The sequence below is a fragment of the Stylophora pistillata genome, chromosome 5 (assembly GCF_964205215.1).
Source record: "Stylophora pistillata chromosome 5, jaStyPist1.2, whole genome shotgun sequence".
NCBI classification, from domain to species: domain Eukaryota; kingdom Metazoa; phylum Cnidaria; class Anthozoa; order Scleractinia; family Pocilloporidae; genus Stylophora; species Stylophora pistillata.
This window is the reverse complement of record NC_142523.1, coordinates 6,176,297-6,190,423: the sequence shown is the minus strand read 5'-3', so window position 1 is coordinate 6,190,423 and position 14,127 is coordinate 6,176,297. Positions and strand designations below refer to the sequence as shown.

General features: G+C 37.3%; 3 protein-coding genes across 3 annotated transcripts in view; 2 read left to right on the top strand and 1 right to left on the bottom strand.

Annotated features, from left to right (window-relative positions):
• Positions 1-14,127, top strand: part of LOC111325029 (uncharacterized) — a 225,318-nt gene that overhangs the window by 201,625 nt on the left and 9,566 nt on the right. The window contains exons 40-44 of the mRNA XM_088759636.1: positions 9,387-9,491; positions 9,943-10,035; positions 10,697-10,789; positions 12,322-12,395; positions 13,888-14,038. Coding sequence (XP_088615762.1) covers positions 9,387-9,491; positions 9,943-10,035; positions 10,697-10,789; positions 12,322-12,395; positions 13,888-14,038 — 516 coding nt within the window. The remainder of the gene's footprint in view (positions 1-9,386; positions 9,492-9,942; positions 10,036-10,696; positions 10,790-12,321; positions 12,396-13,887; positions 14,039-14,127) is intronic.
• On the bottom strand, positions 4,881-6,519 carry LOC148730006 (uncharacterized). Its single transcript, XM_088759647.1, has 2 exons — positions 5,666-6,519; positions 4,881-5,374 (listed from the first exon to the last, which is right to left on the bottom strand). The coding sequence occupies exons 1-2, from the start codon at positions 6,327-6,329 to the stop codon at positions 4,959-4,961; spliced, it is 1,080 nt and encodes a 359-aa protein (XP_088615773.1). The 5' UTR covers positions 6,330-6,519; the 3' UTR covers positions 4,881-4,958.
• Positions 6,544-8,046, top strand: LOC111344921 (uncharacterized). The gene is made up of 2 exons (XM_088759653.1): positions 6,544-7,357; positions 7,909-8,046. Exons 1-2 carry the CDS (start codon positions 6,664-6,666, stop codon positions 7,914-7,916), a joined length of 702 nt encoding a protein of 233 aa, XP_088615779.1. The 5' UTR covers positions 6,544-6,663; the 3' UTR covers positions 7,917-8,046.

The following is a 14,127-nucleotide window of genomic DNA, read 5'->3' as shown; positions in this document are numbered from 1 at the left end:
TGCGGAGGCAAATGTTTCCCAGTTAAGCCGCGCGGGAAACATGTTGCGGAAACAAATTTTGCTGCTCGGAAACAAAAATTGTTTTTGCCTGGAGACAAAAACATGTTTGTTTCCCGGACACAAATTTTGCGTCCGAAACATATGTTTCCCAGTTTAGCCACGATGAAAACAATGTTGATTAGTTTCCATTGCCGCTTGCACATTGAAAAATTTTTTCATAGCAACGGTGAGCAGACAACAATTAAAATAGCTGACTGCGAAGAAATTCAAGCAGGTCACGCTCAAAGAAAGGGAAAGGGAAGGGAAAGGAATTGGAAAGATGAAGAAATTGAAATGCTAATTATGCTGTGGGAGGAAAGGCCCCTATATTCTTTTCAAATCCTAATTATGTTGTTGCTCGCTCGCTACGCTCGAGGCGCAGCAATTGTAGAAAACTACACTCAGATTGTCTCTCTCCGGGAAGTCACTGGGACTTATCTTTCAGGCGGGGGGCAAAAAGAACAGATACGCCAGTCTAACATCAATGAGTATTTTGTTCAAAGTAACATAGACGTACGCGTCTGGGATAAACTTTTCCATTTCGGGAAAAGGCTGTGTTAGGCGTCTTTTATTATCGGTATGTATCCCCTTGAATCTTTTTTAATTGAAATTCGGGGTCAATTTTTTTTATCCACTTTCAAGTTCCGTCCCATGCCTCGAGGAGTCCCGAGTCCGGCGTTGAATGGGATTGAAGAGTATTGATCGATTCTACGAACTTGTAAAAGTTCCTGACCATAATTTTCTTGACAATTTCGGGTTCTGTAATGACAATGGCAGTTGTTTTTACCCAAATACGTTTCTCGCACTCGTCAGTACTTGTAGAAAAGTGAATATTTTAAGAATATGTTTCACAAGATATTTAACATATCATACGCGCTCTAATCAGTCGATACATGTGTTTAGATGAGAGTGTCTAAACATGTATGTGAAGTCACTCCCCCTTCCGTTTTCACATTGCCTCAACAACTGATGTCAGATTTGCATACATGAAGCGAATTTTGCCGACTTTGCTCGTGTCCAAACAAAAACTGTTTCCGACTGGTTCAAAGGAACCTTGTTTTGTGTTACGTACGTATCAGATAGGACTAGATATATAGTTTCTGAGGCCGCATTATGTGCTACATCCCGAAGCTGACTGCAATATATTACATCAGATACTGCTGTTGGCCGGAGTAACTGAAACATTTACTTTTCATACCCAGTGTCATTGTTCTCTCACTGCACAAAATCATCGATTCCAGGCGCCCCTTCTGCTTTGTTTCTGAACGTACTTGTTGATCAACTTAACTGATAATTGGTGACTGAAACGCTCTTAATCTCAATAGAAACCGTAGCGGTTCAACATTGGATTTCGTTTTTGTGTAGGTTTTTAAAAGTTGTAATGGTTGACGGTGATTCGGTTTAGGAGCAGATAACCGGAGTTGAGTGAACGAATCAGAACATTCGAAATTGAAGATCTGGAATTTGAAATGGAATAGTACTTGATTACTGCTTGGGCGCTACTACTGACTGAGCTTTAAAGCCACACGAGGCAAATTTTAGGGAGCTCTTCTCTCCTGTGGAGGAGTGGTTGAGTTTGAGCGTGTAAATATGAAGCTGTTGCTTAGTTTCATCCCCCAGTTTCTGCTCTCACCATCTCCTCTTACCACTTCTTCGTCTTCAGAAGATATTTCAGGTTTCTTTGACACTTGCGTTGAATCGATTTTTTATTCAGTAGTAGCTCTCATAAAATAACTTTACAGTTCGGGGACTGGCTCTAATCTGAATGAGAATTCTGGTCACGAGCTTATGAAGCTGTTAATCTTCATGCATTGTCACCACTTTACACTTAGCTGGCGAATCACTTTAGATTACTTTTTACGAAATTGTTTCCTTCTTTAAATGTCTTACCTTTGCGGCGAAGGTCGGGAAAACGAAAACAAGAGTGGTCACATAAAAATTACGGAGTGCCTATTCAAAGAATTGAAACTACACTATGAAAGATAACTACGAAGAAAATAAATAGTCTTTGAAAATTGTTACCTAACAATGAAATAAACAGAGAATTCGTAGAAGAAAGGGCTTACCCAAGGTACCGCTCCTAAGAAAGCTACGTGTTCTTAAAACAAGTTATCTAATTACACAATCAGTGTGGAAAACGGAAAGCAAAAGCTATTTACCCTTAAAGTCACCTTAAAGAAAGAGATTTTAAAGGTGTTAACTTAAGATTTAAGAATTAAGATAACAATTATCTATTAAATAAAACCGCCAAAGAGAAATGATTAACTAGCCTTGTATTACTGAATGGCTTTGTATGTTATTTCCATCCATTTTCAACGCTGAAATAAGCTAAAAAAAAGTAATAAAAAAACAGATGTATTAAGGAAAATTCTGCTAGATGCTAATTTTGTCTTTTAACAGTATACACCTTGACGCCGACTTCTCCAGGCTTCTATTTCATTTTTAGAATTAAAGTAGATTCCCATTTTTTGAGCTGATTAAATGCAAGAAACTTTTTCTTTTTTTCAACGTACTTCTTAATCCGAAAGTCCCCAATTGTTTCAGGAACAGATTTCAATTTCTCTCTGATTCGCGTGAACCTTTGGCCGTTTTACAAGAGCCTCTGTTTATGACTTAAAGGTGTTATTCCCACATAGCAACCCTCATGTCATGCCCACATACTTCACCCTCTATCATGATTTATTGATTGATTTGTCTGTGTACCCTTGTTAACTTAACGAAATCAGATTTGTCAGGGATAAGTGATTCAAAACGGCTCTTTATGGATACCATGATATGTGAATGTATGATAGTGGTGAGGTCGTTACATGGACTAAAGCGGCTGCCAGAGGCGCCTGATAATCCTGACGTCCGATCTCAACCTCAGTAACACTGTAGACCTTAGTAATTCAGCCTATGCTGCTATTAAGGTATCGAATCATTCACTTTCACTTTCACATTTCTATCAGTTCTTGTTTAGCTTCATCAGTGAGCTACATGTGAGTAAACCAAAGTGGAAAAGTATTAGCTGGTGTATTTTAATGACCTCTATTGATGGACTGGGATCGCGAAAATCGCAATCAACTGCGCGATTGATCGTTTGGAAAAATCTTTTCTCCTAATATCTAATATTAAAAGGAAAAAAAGAGACGGCGCAAGCCTGTTTTTGAAGTCCCTGTGTCTTAATTCTTCATCTTATGCCACAGCGATTCTTATCGTCATTTTCTTTTTCGCGTATCGTCGAAATTGACACGCAAAATACCGCGGGTAGTGTTAAAAAGATTGATTTGAAATTCTTTTTTTTATGACACTCACAAAACACTCACCTACTGTGGTTACTCAAGTATGACGTCAAAACAGTCTTCATTCACGATTATCATCAGCAATCTTCATAATAATGAACGCCACTTGAGCCGTAGTGAAAATGAGGCCTGATAAAAATTCAGGCCTTTGCGGGATTTGAAATGCCCAAGTCATTTTATTGTCTTGCTTCATCATCTCTTCGCGGGTTGCAAGTCCTGCAATTTACATGACGTATTTTCCGTAGTAGTAGCCGCTTTCCCATAAACTTCTGTTCGACGGCGAATAAGTACCCTGGGCACCACTTATTTGAAGATTTACAATATTTTTGGATATATTTCGAGCTACTCTTTTAAAAATTTGTTTTTTTAACTATGATTGTATTGGCCCCAACTAAAGCAACAGGCCGGTACGTATTAACTTCATTGATCAAAAAAATCACCATCTACTTCAGTTGGAGTTTGTTAGTGTGACTAAATTGACTGCTTACATATTTGTTATGCTTAACATATCTTTTATTGTTGTGATGTCTTCTTGCTTTCTGTATTACATTTTATATTATAACATAACCAAAGTAAAGCGCGCGCTCTGATTGGTCAATTTAGCGTCCCCCATTTGCCCATGGGTGTACGCTGCTGACGTAAGCAAATGTAAAGACTACTTTTCCGCGCGCGCTTGTTTTTTCTGGTCACGTAAGATTTGTTAAATAAAAGGGAACTCTTTAGCTACAATGTATCAATGTTATGTCATAAAACAAATGGTAAACACCACAGTGTACACTACTGAGTTATGGATGCACTTTGGAGGTTTGCTAAGCACTCAAGAAGCTAGAGTCGCTCTCGGCTATCGCCTCGAGCGACTCTTACGCTTCTTTCGTGCTTAGCAACCTCCCGCGTGCATCCATAACTCAATAGTGTACGCTGTGGTGTTTACCATTTGTTAATAATTTGTTGATGACACAATTTATACATACCAGCATATACATTATAATTACTTATCCTCAAAAGGTATATTACTGCTGAGAAATTAATGTCATGTATAGAACTTTAAAATTTACATGACTTGCTATAATATCAAACTGGGCACATTACTTTGAAATAAAATTTTGATTAAAAACTCTATAAACTTTGCCATACAGTGTAAATGAGCATTTAAACACAAGCCCTTTTTTTTTATTTTGGTACAGAAGATTAAGTGATTAAACAACCACAGTCCCCACAGTTATCATGTTATTTTTAAAACTTGTAAGTATATAAAAAGCAAATTGATATTAGTTTTTTATGTATCTGTCCTGTTATTGGCAATGTATTTCGTCAAAGCAGCTGTGGATCCACATGAGCTACTTTGACAATTTTATGATGAAATTCATGATCAATTACAGGATAGAGGCATTTAAAATTGAGGTCAATTTGCTAATTCACCCATTCTTTGGAGTAAGTGTCAACCCCCACACATGTAAGAACAATGATCTATACACGCTCCCTTAATTCCGTTTTTACTCTTCAAAAGGGTGTCAAACTCCTTCCAGAACAAAGTGAGGAAAAAGGCTTGGTACCCTTTTTGGGGAGAAAAGCAGACTCAAGGGTGTGTTACAGACCATTGTTCTTACATGTGTGTCATCAAACAATCAGGTTATAACTTCAGGCAAAATATTCTTCAAGGGAGGGTGGCTCAATGTCAAAGAATGTAGCAGTGGTGTTTCCATACATGCATGTTAATGCATTTCGTAATAATGCACTAACCACATAGTGTTTGCCAACAGCACTTAACCCGATTTTAAGATTTTTCTTAAAATCAAGGAATTTAAATGATGCCACAATGTCACCAAAAATCCACTCCACAGATGTTCGCACAGAGCTCATGGACTTATTGAACTGCTCCATGGGAGCAGTGAGTGGAGCTTCTCTAAATGGTTGCTGTAGGTGGAGCCGCAGTGGATATGCTGGGTCGCCATAAATGCACATGGCCTCGCCAGTGACAGGACTGAATGCATTTCTCTCCAAATCGTCCAGTAGCCCAGAGTCTTTAAGCATTGCTGCATCATGTTTTTTACCTTCTGTGTGAGTTTAAAACAACAAAATGGCTCAATCAATCAATCAATCAATCAATCTATCTATCTTCTCCATCAATCAAAGATTTAACACATACATTTAATTTGAACCGCTGTAAAGGGGATACTTAATTACTGGCTGCTAGTAAAAGTTAATCAGACTAGTGTAATCCAAGCGTGCATAAGACTCCTAGTATTTACTGTACTACAATAGCAAGCAAGATCGCAAGCACTATTCGCAGTTTGGCATGCAGTCTTGTAGCAGCACGATAAAAATGATGATTATTTTTCACGTACCTACGGGTCCGTACAGGTGAGCGATGAGTCCATTTGGCAATGACACTGACTGGAATTTTAAAGCATGTACACGTTTGTGGCCATTGTAAACTATCTTTTGGTCTTGGCCTGGCCTACAAATAGGCCGCACTGTGCCATCGACAAATCCAAAGCAGTTGGACAGTGCTGCCCCTTTGTCAGCTATGGCATCAGCGTACATTCGCAGTTTGTCTCTGCTGAGGAGTTGGTCATTCCACTCTGTGATCTTGGCGTGATGATGGTCGAAAATCCACTTCTCAAAACGTGTCGTGATCATGCTTATCTCTGGCACTGCCCGTCCAAATCTGTGGATCATGTCACCCAAACGACATGGGTATGCTAATCGTTTTAGCAACATGCACAGTCCCTCTACGCGGTTGGCCTTTGTTCGTTGGTGGCAGCACAGACTCGCAGGCAATCCAAGGGCATCAGCAAGTCTGACAATGTCCATTTTTCTTACTCGAAACTCATGAAAGCACTCTGCTTCGTCCATAGAGTCGAGATCAAAACGATCGTAGTCGGCGTGAGGAAATGATAGATTTCTGGAGAAACTAGATTCATACAGCAATAAAAATTCTTCTTCGGAAATAAAATGATGACTCCATGCTAGAGAGAGCATTTCTCGCGCTTCCTTTAAAGTAGACATCGTCAAGATCGAGACCACACAAAGGATGTGTTTACACTTTCACGGTCGACCGACTACGTCTGCAAGTTAGCGTAATTGTTTTGCTTAACGCAATCATGTCACGAACGCCGGTGGCGACAACGTCGTTCCCAGGTTCCCCCTCCTGCAAACGATCGAACGTCCGTGACACCCAAAGTCATCGATGCTTAAAGTCCCTAATGAGAGTTCTGAAACGTTCGGAACGTTGTAGGATATCGCTATTGGTCAGCGCCTTCATTGTTGTGGTTTCAACACTTTTTTTGGCTGGAGATTTACAGCGAGATGAACAGGTTCCGTTTTCAATGGTGAGAGTACTATGGTTGAGCCGTTTAAAACAATTTCAGCACAGAAAAAGGAAGACAGAGAAAATCATAAGTATGAGTTTGGTATCTGTCGGATTCGAAGAAGAAGCGAAGGCGGTCAGTCTCTCGACGAAACTCTTGGCTCTGGCTTCTTAATTCGAGATCTGAATATTCCAGAGTTTACTTTTCGGCTTTGTCTGGTAACAAGTGATAAAGTTATTGCTGGCCATGACTTTGAAAATTATTACGTAGAATTTAAGAAGTTTAATTCTGCTAAAATGACCAAAATTGAATTAAGCGAAATTGCATCGTCAGAGGTTCATAGAACCTCCCGTTTGATCTTCATTGATATCAGCATCGATCTTATCAAGAAAAAGAAGAAATTCTACAAGAATATCTCTTGCCGATCATTTAATGTTGTTAGGAAGCGCTTAGGAAGTTATGAGGATTTATTCTGCTACTTTGTGGACGATTCTCAAGCGGAAGTTTGGGTGAAACAAATGAAAATTAAACAAAATGATCGGAAGGAGTTTTATGCCACGGATGCTCATCGCACTTACTCAACATTTAGTCAGTTCACTCAAGGTAATCCGTATGGTGGTGTTATCTTGAAAACTATCGAGAATGAGTTAATTGTGGTTGGAGTACTTCAGTTCACCGACATGGAAACAGTATCTCCTGTTTTCTTCCCGATATCTTCAAGTGAAGGTAAGTACCCAAGATATTTGATACTTGACGATTGACTAATTTAAGGGGAAAGGTTTAGTAAAAAGACCCTTTCAGGCGGCTTGTGTGTCGGCTTATAACGTTTTGGTCTGAAAAATGGTTATATAGCTGAGAAGCGAAGCTCCGATGGCAAATGTGAAATTTCCTCTGATTTGATTACAAATGCTAAGTTATATGACTATTCTGAATTTCTTTGATTATTGAACATTCCATAACGGGTAAAAGAGAAATGCCACTTAATCCAGGTGCAACTGAAATTGAAAATGGTGGAACTTGTTCAGAAAATGGGATGATAACTGAAAATTAAAGCAACATGATTTGGGAGGAAATGTGACAGTTGATAATCAGCACTATTTACAATCCAACCAGCGTAGGTGAAGGACATTTCTTCTGTAGAAAAATTTTCATGGCACCAAAATTAACCCACCAATAAGTCTAAGTTCACCTAAACTTGTTAACCCAAAAGCCTATGTGAGGGCCAGTATTGTGGTTAATGGATGTTATTGTGGAATAACTGTCTGGTGAATTTGCAGTGAAGTAGCGGTTTACAGTCAAGCCAGTACGCAAGAGTCTTGTGTTCCTGGAGGCACATTGCCCGGAACCTGAGTCATGTCTAGTTATCTTACCAGAAAAAAATGTCAAGTGGCTTGAAGAAACAAAATTAATACTTAAAAGATGAGTGGGAATCGGTTCCATCCCAACCCATTGTTAGATTGGCACCCAGCCGTTTAAACACTCAGAGATGATCAAAACCCAGGTAAACAGCAATCAGTTGTGGCATACAACAAGTTAGAGGCATTACTCAAAGATATCTCAATTCTGACCTTTTGATAAGTATCTTTGTCGTCAGAGTCTTCATGGTGCTGTTAGAAACCAAGATTACTTTTAATTTCTCAAGCATACAAAACATCCACCTGAGTATGCAAAGAGCGGACACAAATGAAAAACAATGCAGTTTGTTGTTATAGAAACATACAGTGCTTCCCTTTTTTGTTAGAAAAGAAAAACACTTCTAGAGTCGTTACCCATACAAATTCTGACCATGTGACAGGGCTCTTGCCAAGCTTTTTAAGAGGGAGGTTAAAAAATGAGAAATAGCAATTAACTTTGTAACCTTCCTCCCATGCTGGATGTGCAGGCAGCATGGGCCTCCACTGGGGTCTGGGGGCAAGTTTTCTCTGCATGGACACCATGTTGTCAATGGTGATGTTTCTCAATTAGTACTGGGCCTTTTCGTTGAGCTGCAAGTAGAATGGAAAGGAAACATGGCGGTTTTCATTTCATGAGGTGACTGCATGGGAGGGATGAATTTGGTCAATAAAAGCAGGATTTCTTGAACATATGATAAATTTTCAAATGTGTCAAATATGATAGATATCTTCACAATATTGTTTAGAAGGAGACAAGTAATATTAAGATTAAGTGTCTGAAGTTTAGGAAATGTCTGTGAGTATGAAACAAGTGTACACTTATTGAAAAACATCTTTTTGTTGTTAGAGACAAACAATTAATGCTTTTAAAATCCTTGTGGTGATGTCAGAGATAAATTTAAAGAGTGCTTAAGTGATAAAGATTTCCCAATTTTATTGCCTATACAGTCTATAAGTCTGATCTTTTAAGTATTTGTTTCTTGGGGCGACTTGACTTGTATTTTTGGGCGACATGATTTAGATTTCAGTGACATGACTTCGGGCAAGATGACTCTTGGATGACTTGACTGTTTACCAAGAAAGTACCCAATAGAAGAGTTCCACAATTCTGTCTGACCTCATACTGTTTTGAAACAAAGCAAGTTTCCCAACCCATGGGACAAAAGAGGACATTTTTTCCATATTGTGGAAGAAAATGCAAGCAGATGAAACAGCTCATTTTTGGAAGAATCTGAGATTGTGTGCTATCCTTTAGACAGTCTGGCTATCAAAAGAAAGTGTGATACAATTGGAGAATTAATTTGACTCCAATTGTCAGTTCTTTGACTATTCTGAATTGTCTTAATTATTGAATGTAATAGGTAAAGGAAAGATGCCTCTTAATCACTTTGCAACTGGAATTGAAAATGGCATAACTGCTTTAAAAAAGGGAGGACAACAAGAGCACACTTTACAATCCAACCAGGGTAAGTAAAGATGATTACTTTTATAGCAAGATTTCTACAGAATGAGAGACTGAGTGTAACAGCCGTTAATTCAATGCTAATTGCATGTTTTATTAGATCTGATCAACTAAGCTCAGCACACTGTTCAAATACAATACTGTATGAGAAATCCTTACAAACAAGCAAGTGCCCTTGTCTGTAACCATGAAAATTGCTACAACATTGGTAATGATTGCATGATGTTTTATTACTTTGATGTGAGTCTAGTTAAATGATTCCTATCTGAAAAATTAAGGTAAGAACAACAAGTGGTATAAACACATTTTGGCCCGGGTATGACCCAGTGTTGAATGACAAAACCTTGGCAGAGACTGGGCCTTGTGCACAGGAAACCTAAGATTTACAACTAAGTTTGATTCCATTTGTCAGTTTGTTGACTATTCTGAATTATTTGAATTATTGATCACGGTAGGTGAAAGATATAATCAGTGTGCAACTGAAGCTGAAAAGGGCAGAACTGGTTCACTGAATGGGATTGTGGTTGAAGAAAAACAAAAGTTTGGAGGTAATTCAAAAGTAAATAATCAGCACCTTGTACAATCCAACCAAAGTAAGTGAAGGACAAGGCTTTCTGTAGGGAGATTTCCATATGGCTAAAATTGATCCACTAATAAGTTCAAGTTTACTTAAGTTTGATAATTAAGGGAGGCCCAGTTGAAGGAATGTGCCGTTTCTCTGTGGGAGATGTGTTAGCTAAAATATGGTTTAAGCATACACAGTTTTTGGTTAAGGCACAAAAAGTTTCAAAAAGAGACTAGTAAACACTCTTTTAAAAAGCCAGATAGAAACTAACAATTTCAGTGCACCATTTTATAACTTTGTTAATTAAAATGATTTTCTGTTAATTATAATAAATAATAGAATAACACTTGATAGTATTGTATAATTATATAGGTACATAGGTAGAGGGCCACAGGATCATCAGTTTAACTACTGTCATTTACTACCCTCTTGAAATAAAGTCTATTGTATTGTAGGGCATGTGCCTCAAGGTTTTCTATGTTTTTCGTTAATTTTGATGTTGGGTAATTACACATAATCAAGGTTATTGATTCTATTGGGATGGCTGTGATCATAAAGTAAAGTAGGCAATTATTTATGAAGTCATTTATGGAACAAATTGAAATTGGGTTACACATTAAAGAAGCCTCTGTTCCTTATTGAAGGTTTTACATCTGGTAGTGGAGGAAGTGATTGGTGGTCTTATTTGAAATCATGGCTTCCATTTCAGGATAATTCTGACAATTGCAGTGATAATGGTGAGTATTGTAGTTTGTACATGAGAGATTCCAGGATAGCACATACATTTTGGCTGAAAAACCTCCCACCTTTAGCATATTCTCCTTTCTTTTTTTTTTTTTTTCGGTAACTTTCCCTGGCAAAAGAATTAAGATACAGAAGATTCAGTACCATAAATTGTTTCCTTTTTGTAGAAAAATTGAGTGTGCAAACTTCACGTGCATGTACATAAGGTTCACAATTGTTGGTGATCTCAAACTGCAGGAAATGGCATCTTCAAATGGGCCTCTAGTTATAAAAGTGAAAGGGAGATGCCTTTCCCCACCTAGAGCTTCCAGAGGCATGAACCAAAGGTTTTCATGCCTTTGTTTTGCATGTTAAGAGCCACTGACCATAAACATTGAAAATTAGCTGACAATTTCAAAATTTAATAATTTATTTTTATTTTCACTTAAGGACCCTTTTGATGAACCTTTTTCAACAATTACATTAAAAAGTTTTGTGGCACTTTGCTTTCTTTGACAATGGAAAAGTTCAAAATATGCCTAGATGGGCATTTTCCCCCTGTTAGGCAATGAAAAATGACACAACTTTGGCAACTTTTCATGCCACCATGCCATGCAATCACTTTGAAATTTTCTTTGCAAGCAGATGGTCCTTTTATTTCTTTGAAAGTATAAACTTCTTGTTATGTTGTTACATTTAAGTCTAAATAGTGATCTGTTGAAATAATCAAATGTACTTTGAAACCAAATTGAAAAACAGTGCAACGCAATCAGTCACTTGAGAGGCCATGGCCATTCTCTCAGGGTGGCAGAAATGTTCCATGTACATGACCTCTTGCATGACAACCATTTAATGGATCTTACTACATTTGTTGTCATGATAACACAGACTCTTTTGAACATGGACACATTACTTAGGGCAGACCAAGAGAGAAACTTTAAGGGATTGCACTACAAGGACAAAGCTTTAAAATGATATATAGTTTGATTTGTAAATTATATACAACACCCTTTCTTGCATTTTAAATTTGTAATAATAGCCCAAACTCTTTTCAACCTGGACGTGCTGCTTATGGTGGGCCATTAAGATACATGTAGACAGTTCAAAAATTAGGCTACAAGGATAAGGATAAAGCTTTCATATGATGTATATTACCATTTGTAAATGTATATAATATGGTGCACCTCTTCATTTGCCTCTGCAAAGAAAACAGGGCACATTATCTCAATAGGTCACTATTCAGACTTCAACATCACAAGAAATTTACATTTTCAAAGAGTTAAAAGGACTATGTGTTAGCAACTGTCAGCATGTTCTCAATATTTATGGTCAGTGGCTCTTAAGGATGAGAATCCCTGATTATTCTGAGATTTCTGAGAAACTACTCTGGTTTGTTTGTCTAATTGAGCTAGAAGAAGAAAATTTACTATCCTTACTTATAGGGCTGGTGTATGACAGTGGTAGACACCATAGTGTATAGAACTATCGTTGGAGTCATTCTTCATTAAATCAAGTACAATCTTTTTTAATTTTTCCCATGAATAAGGAAATTTGTCTCTGAATCTATCAGGGATTGGCCGTTTTGACATAACCATTGACCCAACAGAGATACCTTTGAAGGTAAAAGAAAATTGTTATTTTATTACATTTAAATTTCTCACAAAGTTGTCTTTATGTTTTTCTATGTAGGATAGACAGTGTCCATTCTTTTCTTATTCAAACCTGACCACATAAATAGAGAAGTAATTGTATTCTGATGGCATTGGATAGATTGAGCTGACTGTGTGGGAAATATAAAAGCCACACAATGGTATGACCTGGGGTATTTTTGGTCACTAAGAGTCAAGTTCCCTTCATATAGGATGGGTTCCAGATTGAGCTCCTTTGAGCCTCTTCTGTTAGTAAGAGAGCTAGAGAGCATTGAGTTTTGTGTGTGTCTCATTTTGGTTGTTTGGTGTATTACATTTCAAGGTAAATAGCAGGCATCTTTGTTCCTTGTAGCTTTCAGACTTGAAAATGTAATATTAGTAGAACTTTCTCTGTATGCTGATTTAGTTTTTTATTTCTGGCTGTGTGGTTTGTATTTTTATATTTTTATATCAGTGTGACTGAGGCAGGTTCTGATGTTGTTATTTGAACAACGAGACAGACTTATAGCCACAATAAAATTTATTTATACAGGAAAGTACAAAAGAAATGATACTGATAAAAAGAAAGGGTGATTGCAAGCTAAAAGAAATAATAAATGACAAATAACAAATCAATAATTTAAAATAATGAAATAAAACAATACAATCGATTGTCATACAATAGCAAGGCACTAACAAGACAATTTTAAAGCATTGCATGACAGAACAGTAATCATTGTGTGACACTTAAAAGACTTAATCCTCTTAACCAAACATAGAACTATTGAATGGTGGGCTATTCTTAGAATTATATATGAAATGACTGGAAACAAGTCAATACTGATAAAACAAAAGCTCAAAACAACATAACATTAGATAAGACTAATTTCAATCACAATTTCATATTGTCCTTTGACTTAAAACTAGGAAGACTGGCAAAATCTCATTCAGTGACAGGACAACATCTGTCATTACTGATGGACTAAACAATGAAGACTGTAGTGAAATATCTGATTTCACCATTGAACTTTAAGTCAAGTATGCAGATAAATGCAATGTTCTGAAAGCTGAATGCAATCTTGACACATTTTGAACATGAATCAACTAATATAAGGATTCAAGCAAAGACTAAACAATTGGATTGAGATAAGTACACATGAACCATATTATTCTTGAACTCAAACTGTAAGACATACAATAATAGGTCAAATGTGACATACCAAATCCTCAGTAAAATAGGTCACTAACTTGAGGTTACATGTACTGGAGTTACTTTTTCTGTGATCAAGAGGTTCTGAGCTTGTAAGTGCTGATCTTGACACTCTGAACTACTGAGTTAAACTAACTGTACTTCTTTTATAAGGAATCGAACAATAGCATGAACATATATATGTTCATGTACTATTATCACTGTGCAGATAATGATAATCACAAATGAATGTTTCTTGAAAAGTGAAGGTGATTTTGTAGTTCTACCTAAATAGGGTGGAGGACCTTGCCTTTTCTGGTTCATTCCTGACCTGCCCTCAGATATATCTTCTGGAACTGCAAAGTTTTTTGGACTGCATCAGGGCTTTGTTAAACTGGAGAGAGTTGAATTTGCGGCAGACTGTCTTGTTGGAAGAGGAATTCCTTGTAAGTAAAGTTGTACTGATTAGTACTCTTGATGTGGTATACACATAAATAAGTGCTACATTATGACTGAATTCTTTCCAAATTCATTT

Coding starts and splice junctions, on each gene's coding strand:
- LOC148730006 (XM_088759647.1), bottom strand. CDS start 6,329: ATGTCTACTTTAAAGGAAGCGCGAGAAATGCTCTCTCTAGCATGGAGT. Junction 5,375..5,665: donor TCACCTGTACGGACCCGTAG/GTACGTGAAAAA, acceptor AAACTCACACAG/AAGGTAAAAAACATGATGCA.
- LOC111344921 (XM_088759653.1), top strand. CDS start 6,664: ATGGTTGAGCCGTTTAAAACAATTTCAGCACAGAAAAAGGAAGACAGA.